The following is a 22,386-nucleotide window of genomic DNA, read 5'->3' as shown; positions in this document are numbered from 1 at the left end:
AACACATCACAGCAAATAGATGGGGAAAAAGTGGAAACAGTGACAGATTTTATTTTCTTGGGCTCCAAAACTACTGTTGACAGTGACTGCAGCCATGAAATTAAAAGACGTTTGCTCCTTAGAAGAAAAACAATGACACCTAGACAGTGTATTAAAAAGCAGAGACATCACTTTGCTGACAAAGGTCTTGTTTTTCCAGTAGGCATGCACAGATGTGAGAGCTGGACCATAAAGAAGGCTGAGCACTAAAGAATTGATGCTTCTGAACTATGGTGCTGGAGAAGACTCTTGAGAATCCCTTGGACAGCAAAGAAATCAAATCAGTCAATCCTAAAGGAAATCAACCCTGAACATTCATTAGAAGGACTGAAGCTGAAGTGCCAACACTTTGGCCACTTGATATGAAGAACTGACTCACTGGAAAAGACCCTGATGCTGAGAAAGATTGAGGGCAGGATGAGAAGTAGGTAACAGAGGATGACATAGTTGGATGGCATCACTGACTCAATGGACATGAGCTTGAGCAAACTACGGGAGATAGTAAAGGACAGGAGAGCCTGGTATGCTGCAGTCCATGGGGTTGTAAAGAGTCAGACATGACTTAGCAACTGAAGAACAACAACACTAACATATTGAAGATTAAAAACCACAGATGCATGAAAAGCTTTTTAAGAAAAGTTCTGAATATCCATTTATACGAAAAGCTCTCCAGAAAGTGAGCATAGAGGGAACATTCTTCAACATAATAAAGGCCATATATGAAAAACACTCAGCTAATAACATCCACAACAGTAAAATGTTGAAAGCATTTCCTCTAAGATCAGGAACAAGATAAGGATGCCTATATTCAACATACTTTTAGAATCCTAGACACAGCAATCAAAGCAGATAAAGAAATAAAAGGAATCCAAACTGAAAAGGAAGAAATAAAGTATCATTTTCTCAGATGACATGATAATTTTATACACGGAAAATTCTAAAGATGTCATCAGAAAACTATTAAAGCTCATCAATGAATTCAGTAAAGTTACAGGATACAAAATTAATACACAGCAATCTGTTGTATTTCCATACACTAACAACAAAGTATCAGAAAGAGAAATTAAGGAAACAATCTCACTTACTGTCCCTTCAGAAAGAATAAAATATATGGAATAAAATATATGGAATATACTACCTAAGGAAGTAAAAGACTTGTAACTCAGAAAACTTTTAAGCCACTGATGAAAGAAACTGAAGCCAACATAAACAGATGAAAAGATGTACCATGTTCTAGAAGAATTCATATTGCTAAAATGACGATACTACCCAAGGTAATGTACAGGTTCAATGCAATCTCTAAATACCAATGGCATGTTTCACAGAACTAGAAAAGAATTTCAAAACCTGCAGGGAAACACCAAAGACTCTAGATAGCTGAAACAATCTTGAGTAACAACAGAGCTGGGAGAATCACACTCCCTGGTTTCAGATTATACTACAAAAGTACAATAATCAAAATAGTATGGTATTAGCACAAAACAGACACACAAATCAATGGAACTGAACAAAGAACCAGATAAACCCACACCCTTTTGGCCTATTAATCTATGTGAAAGGAGGCAAGAATATACAATGGAGAAGACAGTCTCTTCAATAAGAGGTATGTAAAAACTGGACAGTTATTTGTAAAAGAACGAATCTAGAACATTCTCTAACATCATATACAACATAAACTCAAAATGAATTAAAGACCTAAATATAAGAACAGATACTATAAAATTTTAGAGGAAAACAGAGGCAGAACAAGCTTTGACATAAACTGCAACAACATTTTTTCAGATCTGCCTCCTAAAGCAAGGGAAACTAAAGAAGAAATAAACGAAAGGTTTTGACAGTCCAGGTTCGATGCATGATACTGGATGCTTGGGGCTGGTGCACTGAGACGACCCAGAGGGATGGTACGGGAGGGAGGAGGGGGAACACATGTATACCTGTGGTGGATTCATGTTGATGTATGGCAAAACCAATACAATGTTGTAAAGTAATTAACCTCCAATTAAAATAAATAAATTTATATTAAAAAAAGAAATAAACAAATGGGACCTAATTAAACTTAAAGGTTTTTGTGTAGCAAAGGAAACCATCAACAAAATGAAAAGGCAACCTATTGAGTGGGAGAAGACATTTGCAAATGAAATGACTGATAAAGGGTTAATATCCAACATATATGAACAGTTCATATAACTTAACATTCAAAAAACAAGCAATTCATTTGTACAAAATGGGCAGAACTGAACAGACATTTTTTCAAAGAGAAAATGCAGACTGCCAATAGGCAAATGAAAAGATATTCAACATTACTAACCATCAAGGGAATGAAAATAAAAAATACAATGATATCACTTCAAACCTATTAGAATGCAATCATTGAAAAGAATACAAATAATAAATGTTGGTAAGAATGGAATTCTTGTTCTCTGTTGATGGGAGTGTAAACTGGTATAGTCATTGTGGAAAACAGTGTGGAGGTTTCTCAAAAAAACTAAAAATAGAACTACCATATGACCCTATCATTTCACTCCTGGCTATGTATCTGAAAAAAACAAAAACACTAATCTGAAAAGATAAACGTACCCCAGTGTCCATAGTAAAGTAATGGTCAAAATTCTCCAAGCCAGGCTTCAGCAGTATGTGAACTGTGAACTTCCAGATGTTCAAGCTGGTTTTAGAAAAGGCAGAGGAACCAGAGATCAAATTGCCAACATCCGCTGGATCATCGAAAAAGCAAGAGAGTTCCAGAAAAACATATATTTCTGCTTTATTGACTATGCCAAAGCCTTTGACTGTGTGTATCACAATAAACTGGAAAATTCTGAAAGAGATGGGAATACCAGACCACCTGACCTGACTCTTGAGAAACCTATATGCAGGTCAGGAAGCAACAGTTAGAACTGGACATGGAACAACAGACTGGTTCCAAATAGGAAAAGGAATACGTCAAGGCTGTATATTGTCACCCTGCTTATTTAACTTATATGCAGAGTACATCATGAGAAATGCTGGGCTGGAAGAAGAGCAAGCTGGAATCAAGATTACCAGGAGAAATATCAATAACCTCAGATATGCAGATGACACCATATGCAGATGGCAGAAAGTGAAGAGGAACTCAAAAGCCTCTTGATGAAAGTGAAGAGGAGAATGAAAAAGTTGGCTTAAAGCTCAACATTCAGAAAATGAAGATCATGACATCTGGTCCCATAACTTCATGGCAAATAGATGGGGAAACAGTGTCAGACTTCAATTTTGGGGCTCCAAAATCATTGCAGATGGTTAAGGACTCATTCCGTTATCACAAATTCTCTTTCTCAAGATAACCAAAAAAAGAAAAGAAAAAGTCTATTCTAATATTTAAAAGCAACAACGAACACTGTAAACAATATAAATCTTCTATTGTTGTTATTCATTTAAAATAAATGTGTTCGTCTCATAACCATTTTTAGCCCACTCCAATATTCTTGCCAGGAGAATCCTGTGGACAGAGGAGCCTGGAGGGTTGCTGTCTATGGGGTCGCACAGAGTCGGACATGACTGAAGCAACTTAGCATGCATGTATGCATTGGAGAAGGAAATGGTAACCCACTCCAGTATTCTTGCTTGGAGAATCCCAGGGATAGAGGAGCCTGGTGGGCTGCCATCTATGGGGTTGCACAGAGTTGGACACGACTGAAGAGACTTAGCAGCAGCAGCAGCATAACCATTTTTAATATGTAATGAGATCTGAGGATGCCTTACAAATAACTGAGAAAAGAAGAGAAGTGAAGGGCAAAGGAGAAAGGGAATGATATACCCAAATGAATGCAGAGTTCTAGAGAAAAGCAAAGAGAGATAAGAAAGGCTTTTTACGTGAATAATGCAAAGGAATAAAGGAAAACAATAGAAAGGGAAAGATTAGAGATCTTTTCAAGAAAACTGGACATACAAAGGGAATATTTCATGCAAAGATGGGCACAATAAAGGACAGAAATGGTATGGACCTAACAGAAACAGAAGAGATTAAGAAGAGGTGGCAAGAATACACAGAACAACTATACAAAAAAGATCTTTATGACCCAGATAACCATGATGGTGTGATCACTCACCTAGAGCCAGATATCCCAGAATGCAAAGTCAAGTAGCCTTAGGAATCACTACTATGAACAAAGCTAGTGGAGGTGATGGAATTCCAGTTGAGCTATTTCAAATCCTAAAAGATGATGCTGTGAAAGTGCTGCATTTAATATGTCACCAAATTTGAAAAACTCAGTAGTGGCCACAGGACTGGAAAAGATCAGTTTTCATTTCAATCCAAAAGAAAGAGAATGCCAAAGAATGGTCAAACTACCATACAACTGTGCTAATTTCATATGCTAGCAAGATTGTGCTCAAAATCCTTCAAGCTAGGCTTCAGCAGTACATGAACTGAGAACTTTCAGATGTTCAAGCTGGATTTAGAAAAGTCAGAGGAATAAGAGATCAAATTGCCAACACCCATTCAATCATAGAGAAAGCAAGAGAATTCCCCCAAAACATCTACTTTTGCTCCACTGACTATGCCAAAGCTTTTGACTGTGTGGATCACAACAAACTGTGGAAAATTCTTCAAGAGATGGGAATACCAAATCACCTTACCTGCCTCTAGAGAAAACTGTATGCAGGTCAAGAAGCAACAGTTAGAACTGGACATGAAACAACAGACTGGTTCCAAATTAGGAAAGGAGTATGTCAAGGCTGTATATTGTCACCTGCTTATTTAACTTATATGTAGGGTGTATCATGTGAAATGTTGAGCTGGATGAATCATAAGCTTGAATCAAGATTTCTGGGAGAAATATCAACAACCTCAGACATGCAGATGATACCAATTTAATGGCAGAAAGAGAAGAGGAACTAAAGAGCCTCTTGATGAGGTGGAAGAGGAAAGTGAAAAAGCTGGCTTAAATTCAACATTCAAAAAACAAAGATCATGGCATCCAGTAACATACTTCATAGCAAACAGAAGGGGAAAAAGTGGAAACAGTGACGGACTTTATTTTCTTGGGCTCCAAAATCACTGCAGACAGTGACTGCAGTCATGAAATTAAAAGATGCTTGCTCCTTGGAAGAAAAGCTATGGCAAACTTAGCGTATTAAAAAGCAGAGATCACTTTGCCAACAGAGGTCCATATAGTCAAAACTATGGTTTTTCCAGTAGTCATGTATGGATGTGATGGCTGGACCATAAAGAAAGCTGAACACAGAAGAACTAATGCTTTTGAATTGTGGTGTTGGAGAAGGAACTCTTGAAAGTTCCTTGGACTGCAAGGAGATCGAACCAGTTAATCCTAAAGGAAATTAACCCTGAATATTCATTGGAAGGATGATGATGAAGCTCCAATACTTTGACCACCTGATGCGAAGAGTGACTCATTTGAAGACTCTGATGCTGGGAAACATTGAGGGCAGGAAGAGAAGAGGGTGACAGAGGATGAGATGGTTTGATGGCATCACTGACTCAAGGGACATGAGTTTGAGCGAACTCCAGGAGATGGTGAAGGACAGGGAAGCCTGGTGTGCTGTATTCCACAGGATTGCAGAGTGGACATCAACTTAGTGACTGAACAATAATAAGCAATCTATTTTCTTGTAAGAGCATCAGATGTGCTTTGAAGTTAAAAAAACAAACAAAAAATGTTGGGTGTCCTGGACGAGTTCTTAAGCTAATCAAGGGTATAGGTGGATTCACAATTCCTTATACTAAGACTGTTTTCTTTTCATATGGCTTCAGTTCCATTCTTACAACATCCATGGTCAGTGGTGATATTGTTTTTATAGCTATTCTTGTAGTAGTGAAAGTGAAGTTGACTTTATTATGAACTAGCTGCTAAAAACAATGCTGAAGCGAGTTTTGTGATTAAAAAATTTTAAGTAATAAAATACATTTTGTTTTCCTGAGATGCAAAATATCTGAAGATCTGGGTTATATCCTGGAGAAACCAAGCAATAGTGACGTCTAGAATTCTGTTGTAAATATGACAACAGGGAATGTTAATTAAAATCTATAGTAATATTGTTGCTGCATCGAAAAATCATTATGGTTGAAGTTAGACTCTAAACAACTCTTGGTTATAATGTGTTTCTATCAGAGACTTTGAAAACAGACTATGTCTTTGTCCAACATGCCATGTTTCCAAAGAATCCTAAGGCATCTATGCTTCTAAAGCAATGACATCAAACTAAAAAAGGAGAGCTATTATCCAAATTACCTGTCTTAAGTATTTTTTGACTCACTACAATAGTCCCAGAAATGAACCAGGTAGATACTGGGAGTTTGGGATTCAAAACTTAGTGAATCACATAAAAATTACCCCTTAAAAGCATATGTTGGGCTGAGGATTTCCTCAACAATAGCTGTTTTCATCATGTGACATATTTCTGGGATTATATTTTTTATATCTCCTCAATTTGGGGGGTACACTTATATGGATACTTGTCATCATGTTTGATCTCTGTTCTTCAACGTTAAATTTCACTTTCATTAATGAATAGTCCTTCCTAAGTATTTGAAGACTCTGGTAGAGGTCAGCTACTTGCTGCAAACTATTGATGGGATGATGTCACCTCCTTTTTCTGAGCTGTGACGCAGTATTTACTTGGTGGACAGTTCATTTGAGTCAAGCCTGGAAATAAATGGGGTGACAGATTTTCCAACCCGCCTGCTTGTGTTCTGTTTCTCCAATATGAATTTGGAAAGTGATCAAAAAGCATTAGGAATAAAGGCTATGGAATAAGATGAGCAAGCTATTCTAAGAACATTCACCTTCATGTAAGAAGGGCTCAAAAAGATGAGCTAATATTTTAAATTGACTTATCGAGTAAGCTAATAGTAAACGTTTTTCAAACATGCAATCTGACAACAGAATAAAAAGGAGCTTATTATTTAGTAAATAAGTTCTGTTATTCATTCATCCATTCATTATGCTAAAGTCCTTTCTTTAGATATATTAGGAAAAAATCTCATAGAAGGTTAAAACAGTGACAATTCATTGCAATGAGTCAATATACTAAAAGTTGTATGATGTGTACCTACCATGCACCACTGACTTTTGCTTTATATGCTTTCTTATTCAATCCTCTCAGTAGCATTGTAGGTATGTATTATAATTGTTTGATAATACACTGAGGTTTGGTTTGATTAAAATGGGTTGTTGAAGACTATACAGTCTTAATATTAGAACTCAGCACTATCTGATTCCAAATTACAGACTTTTTTTTGTTATAATTGCTATTTAAGATGTAACAAGAGCTCGTTTACATATATAAGTATTTAGGGAATATCTTGAAAGTTTATTACTTTGTGCATACACCATATACAGTCAGCCCTCCTTGTCTGTGGGTTCCACATCCATAGATTCAACCATCTGAGGAATATTTTTAATTCCAGAAAGTTCCAAAAAGCAAAACTTGAATTTGCCACATGCTGACAACTATTTACACTGTATTAGGTATTATAAATACTCTAGAGATAATTTAAAGTATAGACATCCTGGAATGTGAACTCAAGTGGGCCTTAGGAACATCTATATGAACAAAGCTAGTAGAGGTGATGGACTTCCAGTTGAGCCATTTCAAATCCTGAAAGATGATGCTGTGAAAGTGCTACACCCAACATGCCAGCAAATCTGGAAAACTCAGCAGTGGCCACAGGACTGGAAAAGGTCACTTTTCATTCCAATCCCCAAAAAAGGCAATGCCAAAGAATGCTCAAACTACCACACAATTGCACTCATCTCACACTCTAGTAAAGTAATGCTTAAAATTCTCCAAGCCACACTTCAGCAATAAGTGAACCATGAACTTCCAGATGTTCAAGATGGATTTAGAAAAGGCAGAGGAACCAGAGATCAAACTGCCAACATGCACTGGATCATTGAAAAGCAAGAGAGTTCCAGAAAAACATCTACTTCTGCTTTATTGACTATGCCAAAGCCTTTGACCGTGTGGATCAAAATAAACTGTGGAAAATTCTGAAGAGATGGGAATACCAGACCACCTGACCTGACTCTTAAGAAATCTGTATGCAAGTTAGGAAGCAACAGTTAGAACTGGATATGGAACAACAGACTGGTTCCAAATAGGAAAAGGAGTACGTCAAGGCTGTATATTGTCACCCTACTTATTTAACTTATATGCAGAGTACATCATGAGAAATGCGGGGCTGGAGGAAGCACAAGCTGGAATCAAGATTGCCAGGAGAAATATCAATAACCTCAGATACGCAGATGACACCACCCTGTTGGCAGACAGTGAAGAAGAACTAAAAAGCCTCTTGATGAAAGTGAAGAGGAGAATGAAAAAGTTGGCTTAAAGCTCAACATTCAGAAAACTAAGATCATGGTATCCAGTCTCATCACTTCATGGGAAATAGACAGGGAAACAGTGGAAACAGTGGCTGACTTCATTTTTCTGGGCTCCAAAATCACTGCAGATGGTGACTGTAGCCATGAAATTAAAAGACGCTTACTCCTTGGAAGGAAAGTTATGACCAACCTAAACAGCAGATTAAAAAGCAGAGACATTACTTTGCCAACAAAGGTCCGTCTAGTCAAGGCTATGGTTTCTCTAGTGATCGTGTATGGATGTGAGAGTTGGACTATAAAGAAAGCTGAGCACCGAAGAATTGATGCTTTTGAATTGGTGTTGGAGAAGACTCTTGAGAGTCCCTTGGACTGCAAGGAGATCCAACCAGTCCATCCTAAAGGAGATCAGTCCTGGGTGTTCATTGGAAGGACTGATGTTGAAGCTGAAACTCCAATACTTTGGACACCTGATGCAAAGAGCTGACTCATTTGAAAAGACCCTGATTCTGGGAAAGATTGAGGGCAGGAGGAGAAGGGGATGACAGAGGATGAGATGGTGGGATGGCATCACCGACTCAATGGACATGGGTTTGGGTGGACTCTGGGAGTTGGTGATGGAAAGGGAGGCCTGGTGTGCTGCGGTTCATGGGGTCACAAAGAGTCAAACACGACTGAGTGACTGAACTGAACTGAAAGGATGTGTGTAGTTAAAGTTGCTCAGTCATGTCCAACTCTTTGTGACCCCATGGACTACAAAGTCCATGGAATTCTCCATGCCACAATATTGGAGTAGGTAGCCTTTCCCTTCTCCAGGGGATCTTCCCAACCCAGGTATCAAACCCAGGTCTTGCACATTGCACGTAGATTCTTTATCAGCTGAGCCACAAGAGAAGTCCAGTAATACTGTAGTGGGTAGCCTATCCCTTCTCCAGCCGATCTTCCCGACCCAGGAATCAAACCGGGGCCTCCTGCATTGCAGGTGGATTCTTTACCAACTGAGCTATCAGGGAGGTTATATGCAAATACTATATCATTTTACATAATGAACTTGAGCTTCTATGGATTTTGGTAACTGTGGAGGTGAGAAGTGTGAAAGGTCATTCTGCAACCATATCTACTTGGCAATGGATGACACCTTGTAAAGATGACTTGAGATCCAGGTCCAGATGATTTACCTTGCCACATGCCTTTATAAGTTTTCTTTGTTATTCCTAAATGCAGTATGTACTAAATGTCAGAACTTAGAACACATAATTAATATGCAAATATGTTCAGTCTTGGAGTAGAGACTCATTTCTGAAGAAATGTTAAAAATAATGTTAAACACTTTAAGGACTGAATGTTCTCTCCTTTTTAAATGCAACCCTCCAGCTCTCACACTGTCATCTATTCTCTGACACAAAACACCCTGATTCCCACATGACATACTCAGAGCCTGGCCTGTACAGACTCAGTGACTCTATTTAAGCCACACTTTTAAAGCTTCTCCCAAGAGACTCAGTTCAAAGAGAGCAGAGCAGTCTGCATAAGCTACCACATAGCCTATCTGAGTGAGTCATGTTTAATCTGTTTCCTTCAAATATCTGTGGTGCTTTGTCTCTTACTGATGGCACTGCCTATAAAACTCTAAGGTTGTTAAGTCCCTTGATTTGGCTCCATCCACAGCTGGGCCACCTCTAAGGCAAAAAAAAAGCAATGTACTGCTATTATGCCAAAATGTTAAGTTCACCTCTTTGCAAGATATTCATTTTGGCCAAGGCAATGGCCCCAGAGAATCAGACTAGGATTCAAACTATTTAGTCTGGAATTTATAGCTCCTCATAATCTGTTCAACTCTACATTGTGCTATTCACACCAAGAATCCTCTGCTCCACATGACTTAATATTATCCCTTTCTGCTCATATTTTCTTATTCTTGCCTCTATACTCATGCTGCTCCTATTTCTTGAGTCAGTGTCCGTTTGATCAGGTGATCCAAAGATTATTTCTAACATAACACTTATATTCCCTGGCAATTATTCCACTGATCTATACTCACCATGCCCCTATTCAGAATGTTGACCTGGTAGTTCTACTGAGAGGGCTAAATAAAAAGACAAGTACAAAAGCATGTAAAGCTGGCAACTTCAATTCGGATATCTCTGTCCTCTAAATTTTAGAAATTTTCTTCACTCTATGTGTATTTAATCCTATAATGCTCTCTACTTACGTTAGAACTTTTTATACCCATGATTGGCGCCTGACCAAAAGAAAAAAAATTCCATACTAAAAATCACTATTAACAAAATAAAAAACAAACAACACATTAGTATGTGTATTTTTGATGTATGGCAAATGATTAGGTCTATATTTTTAAATGGTTTTTGTAATTCAATAGGAAAAAAGAAAACTTCATCAGAAAAATGCAGATAGGACATCAAAAGATCAAAACTGAGAAATAAAAAGGCTAATAAGCATGAGAAAAATATTCAATATTATAATCAATAACATAAATAAAATTAACTCTAGTTAATTCCAGGTCTCAGTTATCAATAGGCTATAACTAGCAAAAAATAGGACACACTTAAAAAGGCCATCTTTAAGAGAACAGAAGTTAGTATAACCTTGTCTGTAGAGAATTCTGCAATGCATATAAATAGCTTTAAAAAGTCTATAGTGTTGATTTAATGTTATTCCTAAGGAAAAATTAAAACAGTACATATGTTTTTATCTTGAAATTCTTCTATTCCTAAATCTTTGTATAAAGCAACTACTAGAAGCAACTATTAATAAAATAATAGTTCCCATAGAGTACAGCTTAGGGATATAAAGCACTTGGGTTAAATCTAACCAAAAAAAAAAAAAAACTTGCACAAGATTTTCAAGGAAACAAAAATATAAAAGACATTAAAGAAGAGTTATATAGCAGAATGTTGGTGGCAAGACTCATTATCATAAAATATTAACTCCCCTGTCCCCCTCCCTGCCAGCTACCTATATATCTAGGCAATTTCAATCAACCTCCAAGTAGGATTTGATTCTAAAATGTATATGGAAATGGAAGTGCCTGAGAATAAGCAAGACACTCTTAGAAAAGGAAGTGACTCCTCCAGTATGAGACTGGCACAGGAATAGGCCAATAGGCAATAGAACAGAGTCTGGAAACAGAAGACATATGTTGAAACACGTGATTAAATAACAAAGAGCTGCCACCTCAGATGAGCAGGAAAAGGATATAAATAAATAGTGTTTGGGCAATGGTTACTGGTATAGAAATAAATAAAAATAGATCCTACTGTCAGGGGAGTGTGTAATTTCCTTGGTTCTGTCTGGCCGCAACAAAAATTTGAAGCGCTGGCCGGACCAGCGTTATAGCTCAGTTTTATTGGCAAGCAAAGAAAAATACATCTCCAGGCGTGAAGGCGGGCCAACCCAAAAGACTGAAGAGAAGCCCCCAACTCAATTTTATCTCCTCTTTTTATGTTTTTTTTTCTCCTCCCCTTGAGCCTGCCCCATTAAATTGGGCTAGCCAGGAGGGCTGTTTGTTTTACCTGAGGTTCTCACTCCAGTCTTCGGACCTTCCTTTGTTCTATTTCCGCCGGCTTTTCCCTTCTTTGTCTTTTAGCCACCGCCATTTTGGACTCCTTTTTCCTATTCTAGCTACCTAACACTACCATGCACCATACACCAAAAAATATTTCTAGATAAATTTTAAGAGAATATTAAAAGTTTTATAAGAAAATATAGGAGGATAGCTTTATGACTCCAGGATGGTAGATAATTTCAGACACCAATATAAATGAAAGGAATGATAAATTCTATTATATTGAAATTATGAATTACTGATAATCAATATACATTATCCAAGGAATAAAAATAACATGCTTTCCAGTAGAAGGATTACATATATATATATATATATATATATACATACACACATACACACACACATATATAACATAGATTACATAGAATATATATGTAACTTCTAAAAAACAATATACAGGTTAATAGGCAAAAGACACGGAAGATTAAATATGAATCTCCAATTTTTAAAAATGCACAAGCAACTAAAAAGGAAATAAAAATTAAAACCACAGTAAAATGCCATTTCAAACCTATCCAGTTGGCAAAGACATTAAGTGCTGGTGAAAGTTGGTGAGGCTATGGAGCAATAAAAGATTACGGAATTGTTAAAGACTGTTTAAACTGGTATAAGCACTTTGGAAAACAATTACACGTTATTCAGTACAGTTGAAAATAAAGAACTCAGAGATTTCACTCCTTAGTAATAAATAAGTAGAAGGGACATATACAAGAATGTATAAAACAAAAACTGAAAACAGCCAAAATGTCCATCAAAAGTAGACTGTGTTATTAATGCTTCATCAAGAAGGAATATATATATGTACATATATATATTATATATATACAGGAGATATTTAAGACCTTTTAAGTCTGGGTGACATTTCACTGGGTATTTACTTAATTATACTTCAAAGCATGCTGTGCTGTGCTTAGTCACTCATTTGTGTCCAACTCGTTGCAACGCAGTAGACTGTAAACCGACAGGATCCTCTCTGTTCATGGAATTCTCCAGGCAATAATACTGGAATGGGTAGTCATTCCCTTCTCCAGAGGATCTTTCCAACCCAGGAAACAAAACTGGGTCTCCTGCATTGTAGGCAGATTCTTTACTGTCTGAGCCACCAGGGAAGCCCCAAAATCTACCTAACATACTTTTTAAAGAGTATATAAAGTACATATTATACCATGCTAGCTCATAAAAAAAGGCTACTATTGCCACATAGGGTATGTGTTTACCATGTAAAATTTAATCCTAAGAAAATAATGCTGTGGGTAAGGGTGATAATTATTCATGGCATGAAAAGATTTCTTAATTAAAGTCTCTAGGATTCTTTCAATGTTTTCATATTTGGTCTGTGTTATTTTAAAGTTAATAACACAAGCAAAAAAAGTGCTCTAGAAAAAGCAAAGAGAGAGGAATATAGTAATGGGAGTAGAAGAAGGTAGTTGCTACTTTAGACAGGGTGGTCTTTCCTAATTACTTTCATGTAAAATAGTTCACTTCAGTTCAGTCTCTCAGTCGTGCCCAACTCTTTGCGACCCCAAGGACTACAGCACACCAGGCTTTCCTGTCCTTCACCAACTCCCAGAGCTTATTCAAACTCATGGCCATTGAGTCGATGATGTCATCCATCCATCTCATCTTTTGCCATTCCCTTCTCCTCCGGCCTTCAATCTTTCCCAGCATCAGAATCTTTTCCAATGAATCAGTTCTTTCCATCAGGTAGCCAAAGTATTGGAGTTTCAGTTTCAACATCAGTCCTTCCAATGAATATGCAGGGCTGATTTCCTTCAGGATGGACTGGCTGGATCTCCTTTCAGTTCAAGGGACTCTTAAGAGTCTTCTCCAGCACCACAGTTCAAAAGCATCAATTCTTCAGCACTCAGCTTTCTTTATAGTCAAACTCTCAATCCACACATGACTGCTGGACAAACCACAGCTTTGACTAGACAGACCTTTGTTGGCAAAGTAATGTCTCTGCTTTTTAATATGCTGTCTAGGTTGGTCACAACTTTTCTGCCAAGGAGCAAGCATCTTTTAATTTCATGGCTGCAGCCACCATCTGCAGTGATTTTGGAGCCCCCCAAAATAAAGTCTCTCACTGTTTCCATTGTTTCTTCATCTATTTGCCATAAAGTTATGGGACCAGATGGCATGATCTTAGTTTTCTGAATGCTGAGTTTTAAGCCAACTTTTTCACTCTCCTCTTTCACTTTCATCAAGAGGCTCTTCAGTTCCTCTTCACTTTCAGGCATAAGGGTGGTATCATCTGTGTATCTGAGGTTATTGATATTTCTCCCGGCAATCCTGATTCCAGCTTGTGTTTCATCCAGCCTGGCATTTTGTATGATGTACTCTGCATATAAGTTAAATAAGCAGGGTGACAATATACAGCCTTGATGTACTCTTTTCCGTATTTGGAACCAGTCTGTTGTTCCATGTCCAGTTCTAACTATTGCTTCTTGACCTGCATACAGATTTCTCAGGGGGCAGGTAAGGTGGTCTCTTCTTTCCATCTCTTTAAGAATTTTCCACAGTTTGTTGTGGTCCACACAGTAAATGGTTTTGGCATAGTCAATGAAACAAAAGTAGATGTTTTTCTGGAACCATCTTGCTTTTTTGATGATCCAATGCATGTTGGCAATTTGATCTCTGGTTCCTCTGCCTTTTGTAAATCCAGCTTGAACATCTGTAAGTTCACAGTTCACATACTGCTTAAGTCTGGCTTGGAGAATTTTGAGCATTACTTTACTAGTGTGTGAGATGACTGGAACTGTGCAATAGTTTGAGTATTCTTTGGCATTGCCTTTCTTTGGGATTGGAATGAAAACTAACCTTTTCCAGTCCTGTGGCCACTGCCAAGTTTTCCAAATTTGCTGGCACATTGAGTGCCACACTTTCACAGCATCACCTTTTAGGATATGAAATAGCTCAACTGGAATTCCATCACCTCCACTAGCTACTTCACATTCCAGGATGTCTGGCTCTAGCTGAGTGATCACACCATTGTGATTATCTGGGTCGTGAAGATCTTTTTTTGTATAGTTCTTCTGTGTATTGTTGCTACCTCTTCTTAATATCTTCTACTTCTGTTAGGTCCATACCATTTCTGTCATTTATCGTGCCCATCTTTGCATGAAATGTTCCCTTGGTATCTCTAATTTTCTTGAAGAGATCTCTAGTCTTTCCTATTCTATTGTTTTCCTCTATTTCTTTGCACTGATGGTTGAAGGCTTTCTTATTTCTCCTTGCTATTCTTTGGAACTCTGCATTCAAATGGGTATATCTTTCGTTTTCTCCTTTGCCTTTAGCGTCTCTTCTTTTCTCAGCTATTTGTAACGCCTCCTCAGTCAAACATTTCATATTTTGTTTATGTCATTTTCAAGTTAATAACACAAGCAAAAAAAGTGCTCTGAAGAAAAGCAGAGCGAGAGGAATACAGTAATGGGAGAAGAAGAGGGTAGCTGCTACTTTAGACAGGGTGGCCTTCGCTAACTACTTTCGTGTAAAGTAGTATACATACATAAAATAGTTATTTGTTCTGCATTCCCTTATCTTCCTTTATTTTTTTTTTCACAGTACTCATCACTTCATTATCTGTTTCCTTCAGTAGAACAGAAGTTTCAAAAGGTCAGGGAATTTCTTCTTACTGCTATTTTTCAGTGCCTAGTTCAATGCCTGGTATATTATAAGTACTCAGTAATGCATGAACAAATGAAACAAATGTCATTATAGCTTTCTACAGTGTGAGCAGATGTGTGTGTGTGACTGTGTGTTTCAGTTTCAATCATAAATCACAATTTTAATTCCAAAAGTTATTTTTCATTTTACATTTAATATCTATGCTTATACTTTTCAAAGACTATTTTACCTCATTGTCTTGTGTTTTTACTTCTGACTTTGGAACAGAATAAGCATATAAGTTTGAATTATCAAATTCTTCATAATCATTTGTCATCTTTCCAGTGAAAGCAAAGATGTCCTTATGTATTCTAGGTTAAGAAATGATAAGAAAAATAAAGTCTTTAAAAAATCTTATACCTCATTAATATGCAGACTATATCAATAACTAGACATTCCCACATAGAAGATACATAAGATGGCCAGTGAAGAGATGCTCAGCATCACTAATTATCAGGAAAATACAAATCAGGACCATAGTGAGATATCACTTCACATAAATTAAGATGGGTACTATTTTTCTTTTTTTTAAATATAATACCCCCCCTAATTTGTGTGAAATGATATCTCACTGTGGTCCTGAACAACCCAAAAATGAAATTTAAAAAACAATTCCATTTACAATAGCATCAAAAGGATAAAATCCTCAACAATGTTTTTTTAAAAAATATATAAAATTCATATTGTTGAAAGAAATTAAAAGTGAAAGTGAAAGTGAAGTCACTCAGTCGTGTCCGACTCTTTGCGACTCCATGGACAGTAGCCTACCAGGCTCCGCGGTCCATGGGATTTTTCAGGCAAGAATACTGGAGTGGGCTGCCATTTCCTTCTCCAGGGGATCTTCCCAACCCAGGGACTGAACCCGGGTCTCCTGCACTGCAGACAGACGCTTTACTGTCTGAGCCACTAGGGAAGCCAAATTCATATTGTTGAAAGAAATTAAAAGATACCTATATAAGTGGAAAGGCTTCCCTGTTGGCTCAGATGGTAAAGAATCTGTCTGCAGTGCAAGAGACCCAGATTCAATCCTTGGGTTGGGAAGATCCCCTGAAGAAGGGAATGGCAACCCACTCCACTCTTCTTGCCTCAAGAATCCCATGGACAGAGGAGCCTGGCGGGCTACAGTCCATGGGGTTGTAAAGAGTCAGACACAACTGACTTTCACATAAGTGGGAAGATATTTCATGTACATAGATTGGAAAACTTTAAAGATAAAATGCTCCTCATATTTATCTACCTATCAAATGCAATCCCTATCAAAATTCCAGCTGACTTTTCTTTTTTTGCAGAAATTTGCAAACTTATTCTTTAATACTATGGAAACTCAAGGGACACAGAATAGCCAAAGTAATGTTATTTGACTAAAATGATGTTGCTAAAATTAGAGAGTTTGGACATAAAGTATTCCAAAATTTCAGTTCAGATTCCATGTTCACAAATTAGAGTAGATATATCTAGTTGTGAAACATAAGAAAAATGTTTTTTTTAAATAGTAGTATTCAAATAGAAGGTGCAAATATTCTGTATTCAATAAAAATTACTTGAAATTGACTCAAATTCCAACTGAACATTGAGGCTCCTTCCAGAATCATTCTCAATTATCTTTATGGGGAACACATGTACACCCATGGCAGATTCAAGTCAATGTACGGCAAAACCAATACAATATTGTAAAGGAAAATAAATAAATTAATTAATAAAAAAAAAAAGAGCTGGCTCTGAACTTTGAAAATACAGTGTACTAGGCATAGGATTAACAGATTTCACAAATAAAAATACAGGACACTGGTTAAAATTTTAATTTCAGATAAACAATAATTGGTAGTATAGATAATAATTGGGACACGCTTTTATTAAAAATTATACTCAGACAGTAATCTGTAGAAGATTTATGTAGCAAAAACAGAACTATGTTCAGCAACACGGAACTGAACATTATCTTTCATACAAAGTTAAAAGTACATTGTATTTCCTTCCTGGCCACTTTGCTCAGTCCCCATCTCTTCAAGAGAGACAAAATTCATCTAAATTATTCCATCTGATTGATGACTGTCATTTGTAACTTTACTACTATTACTTCTATTTGTAACTTTTCTACTATCAGGTATTCCTTCAGAAAAAGTGTATGGATTCATTACATATTCTAATATATTGTCTATAGATTATAAGAAAAAATCAAGCATGTATCTGCTGATACTTTTTAAGTTGATCTGTCTTTATATTTAGAAATGTCTTTTAATAGTAGGCTTCCCTGGTGGCTCAGATGGTAAAGAATCTGCCTGCAATGCAGGAGACCCATGTTCAATCCCTGGGTCGGGAAGATCCCCTGGAGAAGGAAATGGCAACCCATTCCAGTATTCTTACCTGGAGAATTCCATGGAAAGAGGAGCCTGGTAGGCTACAGTACATGGGGTCGCAAAGAGTCAGATATGATTGAGTGACCAGCACTTACTGTTTATCTGAATTTCAAATTTTACTGAGTATCCTACAACTTACATGGCAACTTGACTTATGCAGAATCTTGGGGAAATTTTCTCATGTTTTTATAAATAATGTTAAATAAAACAATGGGAGATAATAAGTTCAGATAATTGTAAAAACTGAGCACAAACAATTTTCTACAAGAGAATTTTAAAATTCCAGCTGACATTATTGTAAGTGGCAACATATTACAACACTATGATTACAAATTCCTTTTATAATTAAAAAAGTATGATTTACTTGATGAGATTTTCATTCTTTTTTTCCACTGAAGCTGGCATTCTAGCAGAATTATTAAATAATTCTAAAAGTAGTGTGACTGCAGTGTTCATTAGTTGACGGATGAGTTCCTGAAACATATAGTCAACCAGCATCAAGAATCTAAAAATTACTTCTAATAAGCGTCGATAGGTAGGCAGCTTAAAATGCGTTGTATCTTCAGAAAGGTTTGATTCAAAATATTCTTTAATATCTTTCTTTTCTGCCACCTACAATTCAACAAACAATTGAGAGACAAGTGATGATTTCCTATAATAATATGCATGATTTCTAACTTACAGTATTTTCATTAGTCTGAATAACACTGAACTAAATATTATCAACAACTTTCATTAAAACTTCACTTTCTGCTTACACTGCATTTAAATGTCAGAGAAAAAGAAAACATCTCATGTGTTATGAAATCCATGAAGTTTGGTGTCTCACTGATAAGCAGATATGTCTATGGAACTCAAACAGGAAGTATATACAAATGAATATCAACACGTTCCTAGATAGAGGGGCCCTCCTCAAATACACTGAGCTACCAGTAGAAGACAGTCAAATCTGAATACAAGACGTCCTAAGACCCAGTCCAACGCTGCCGCCCCTATGCTAGGCTACAGCAACAAGACTTAAAAAAATGCCTACAAGCAATTACGTATTACATACATGCTAATAAATAATACAGAATTAAGAAAAACTCTGAATTCATCAAATCTAACCTTAGAGTTTTATTCAGATAATTATATCTAAAGACAACTGACTTAGTAGTTTATTAAAGAATGGCATGTTTGATCAAAAATACAGGGTGGCATCAGTACTACGAATACCACCAAACATTTCTAAATTACGCTACTAAAAATAATTCTAAAGTTATTCCAAATGGTTCCTTTTAGACAGATTTCTTTTTATGACTGATGAACCTTTAAAATTCTAAAAATACTTGAAAGTTTTGTTCTTTTATTGGTCATTCATGCTTTCTATATTTTTGCTAGACTGGTATTTAACTTCTTGGTAAGTTTTCAACTTGTACCCTAATTTTTAAAACCATAATTGCATTAGCTTTTTATATTGCCTCTCTTTATGTTTCACTTCAGTATTTTTTTCTTTTAAAAAATTAATTCAGTTCAGTTTAGTCACTCAGTCATGTCCAGTTGTGTGCGACCCCATGGATTGCAGCACACCAGGCCTCCCTGCCCATTACCAACTCCCGCAGTCTACTCAAACTCATGCCATTGAGTCGGTGATGCCATCTAACCATCTCATCCTCTGCCATCCCCTTCTCCTCCTGCCTTCAATCTTTCCCAGCATCAGAATCTTTTCCAGTGAGTCAGTTCTTCCAATCAGGTGGCCAAAGTATTGGAGTTTCAGCTTCAACAACAGTCCTTGCAATGAATATTCAGGACTGATTTCCTTTAGGATGGACTGGCTGGATCTCCTTGCAGTCCAAGACTCTCAAGAGTCTTCTTCAACACCACAGTTTAAAAGCATCAATTGTTCTGCACTCTGCATTCTTAATAGTCCATCTCTCACATCCATACATGACTACTGGAAAAACCATAGCCTTGACTAGACAGACCTTTGTTGGCAAAGTAATGTCTCTGCTTTTGAATATGCTGTTTAGGTTGGTCATAGCTTTTCTTCCAAGGAGCAGGTGTCTTTTAATTTCATGGCTGCTGTCACCTTCTGCAGTGATTCTGGAGCCCAAAAAACTAAAGTCTCTGACTGTTTCCACTATTTCCCCATCTATTTGCCATGAAGTGATGGGACCAGATGCCATGATCTTTGTTTTTAAATGCTGAACTTTAAGCCAACTTTTTCACTCTCCTCTTTCATTTTCATCAAGAGGCTCTTTAGTTCTTCTTTGCTTTCTGCCATAAGGGTGGTGTCATCTGCATATCTGAGGTTATTGCTATTTCTCCCAGCAATCTTGATTCCAGCTTGTGCTTCTTCCAGCCCAGCATTTCTCATGATGTACTCTGCATATAAGTTAAATAAGCAGGGTGACAATATACAGCCTTGATGTACTCCTTTTCCTATTTGAACCAGTCTGTTGTTCCATGTCCTGTTCTGTTGCTTTCTGACCTGCATACAGATTTCTCAAGAGGCAGGTCAGGTGCTCTTGTATTCCTATCTCTTTCAGAATTTTCCACAGTTTGCTGTGATCCACACAATCAAAGGCTTTGGCATAGTCAATAAAGCAGAAGTAGATGTTTTCTGGAACTATCTTGCTTTTTCGATGATCCAATGCATGTTGGCAATTTGATCTCTGGTTCCTTTGCCTTTTTTAAATCCAGCTTGAACATCTGGAATTTCACAGTTCATGTACTGTTGAAGCCTGGCTTGGAGAATTTTGAGCATTACTTTACTAGAGTGTGAGATGAGTGCAACCGTGTTGTAGTTTGAGCATTCTTTGGCATTGCCTTTCTTTGGAATTGGAATGAAACTAACCTTTTCCAGTCTTGTGGCCATTGCTGAGTTTTCCAAATTTGCTGGCATATTGAGTACAGCACTTTCACAGCATCATCTGTCAGGATTTGAAATACCTCAACCAGAATTCCGTCACCTCCACTAGCTTTGTTCATAGTGATGCTTCCTAAGGTCCACTTGACTTCACATTCCAGGATGTCTGGCTCTAGCTGAGTGATCACACCATCGTGATTATCTGGGTCATGAAGATCTTTTTTGTACAGTTCTTCTGTGTATTCTTGCCACCTCTTCTTAATATCTTCTGCTTCTGTTAGGTCCATACCATTTCTGTCTTTTACTGAACCCATCTTTGCACGAAATGTTCCCCTGGTATCTGTAATTTTCTTGAAGAGATCTCTAGCCTTTCCCATTCTACTGCTTTCCTCTATTTCTTTGCACTATCACTGTTTGTGGTGAGCTATTTACCAATTTGGAAACTGTTTTGAGTACTGGTTGACTCTCTGAAGGAATGGATTATCAATTGATGAAGTTCTTGACATTTAACAAAGAATCAGAAAATATAAAGAAGCACTAGACAGAGCATTTTGACTATGTCCTCCGACTCACCAGACCTATAAAGTTCCTGCTTAGAAATCTGCTACTAGCCTTATGTGGTAGTTCCCTTGTAAGTTACACGCTATGTTTTTTTCTTGATGCTAATATTCTTTGAATTTGGATGGCTTTATTATGAATCCTGGAAATAATCTAGGTTGATTTTGTTTGATAACCTATGAGTTTCATGAACTTGGATATGCAAAAACCTCTGCAGACTGGGGACGTTATTGGCATTTCTTTTAAATAAGCTTTCTGCCCCTATCTCTCGTCTTGCTTCTCTCTCTCTCTTTCTGGGACCCCAAAAATGGGAATGTTAATATTGGCTGATTTTGACCAGAGGTCTCTCAAATGATCCTCATTGTGTGAAATTCTTTTTTCTGTTTTGTTTGGGTGACTACCACTACTCTTTTCTTCCAGGTGCTGATCCATTTATCTGTATCATTTACTGTACTGTTGATTGAGTATATTTTTTTTATTTCAGCTATGTTATTCTTCAGCTCTGTTTGGCACTTCTTTATATTTTCTGAGTCTTTGTTAAATGTCTCAGTATGTTCATCCATCCTTATCATGAATTCTTTGAGTATCTTTTTGATCATTACCGTGAACTCTTTATCAGGTACACTGCTTATCTCCACTTCACTTAGTTCTTCTAGGGTTTGTCTTGTTCTTTTGTCTGGACTATATTCCTCTGTTTCCTCAGTTTGCCTGATTCTATATGTTTTCTTCTGTGTACTAGGTAGATGGGTTACATTTCCCAATCTTGGAGAAGTATGCGTACATAGGAAATATTCTGTTGGGTGTAGCAGCACACTCCCCTGTGGTCACCAAAGCTATATGCTTTAGATGTGCCCCAATGTGGGCTGCATGGGCCCTTCTGCTGTGCTGGGGCTGACTACATGGGTGCGTTAGTAGGTGGTGCTGACCCCAACCCTCTTGGCTGCTAGGCCCTGCTTTGATACCATTGGTGAGTACCAGCTGGGTCAGATCTAGGTGCAGGTGGTCTCATCTGGTGTT

The 22,386-nt window shown here is 37.2% G+C and overlaps 1 protein-coding gene across 9 annotated transcripts in view; it reads right to left on the bottom strand.

The window, feature by feature from the left end:
* Positions 1-22,386, bottom strand: part of DNAH14 (dynein axonemal heavy chain 14) — a 378,420-nt gene that overhangs the window by 281,478 nt on the left and 74,556 nt on the right. For 7 of the 9 annotated variants that reach the window (XM_070768034.1, XM_070768039.1, XM_070768036.1 and 4 more), the window contains 2 exons: positions 18,328-18,575; positions 15,797-15,917 (listed from right to left, as the gene is read on the bottom strand). The exons of 1 other annotated variant lie outside the window; for it this stretch is intronic. In XM_070768034.1, the coding sequence (XP_070624135.1) occupies positions 15,797-15,917; positions 18,328-18,575 (369 nt within the window). The remainder of the gene's footprint in view (positions 1-15,796; positions 15,918-18,327; positions 18,576-22,386) is intronic. One more of the 9 variants, XM_070768041.1, reaches the window with a different exon arrangement.

The sequence above is a fragment of the Bos indicus genome, chromosome 16, assembly GCF_029378745.1.
Source record: "Bos indicus isolate NIAB-ARS_2022 breed Sahiwal x Tharparkar chromosome 16, NIAB-ARS_B.indTharparkar_mat_pri_1.0, whole genome shotgun sequence".
Lineage (NCBI taxonomy): Eukaryota > Metazoa > Chordata > Mammalia > Artiodactyla > Bovidae > Bos > Bos indicus.
The sequence above is the reverse complement of the archived record's forward strand: the minus strand, read 5'-3'. Positions and strand labels throughout refer to the sequence as shown.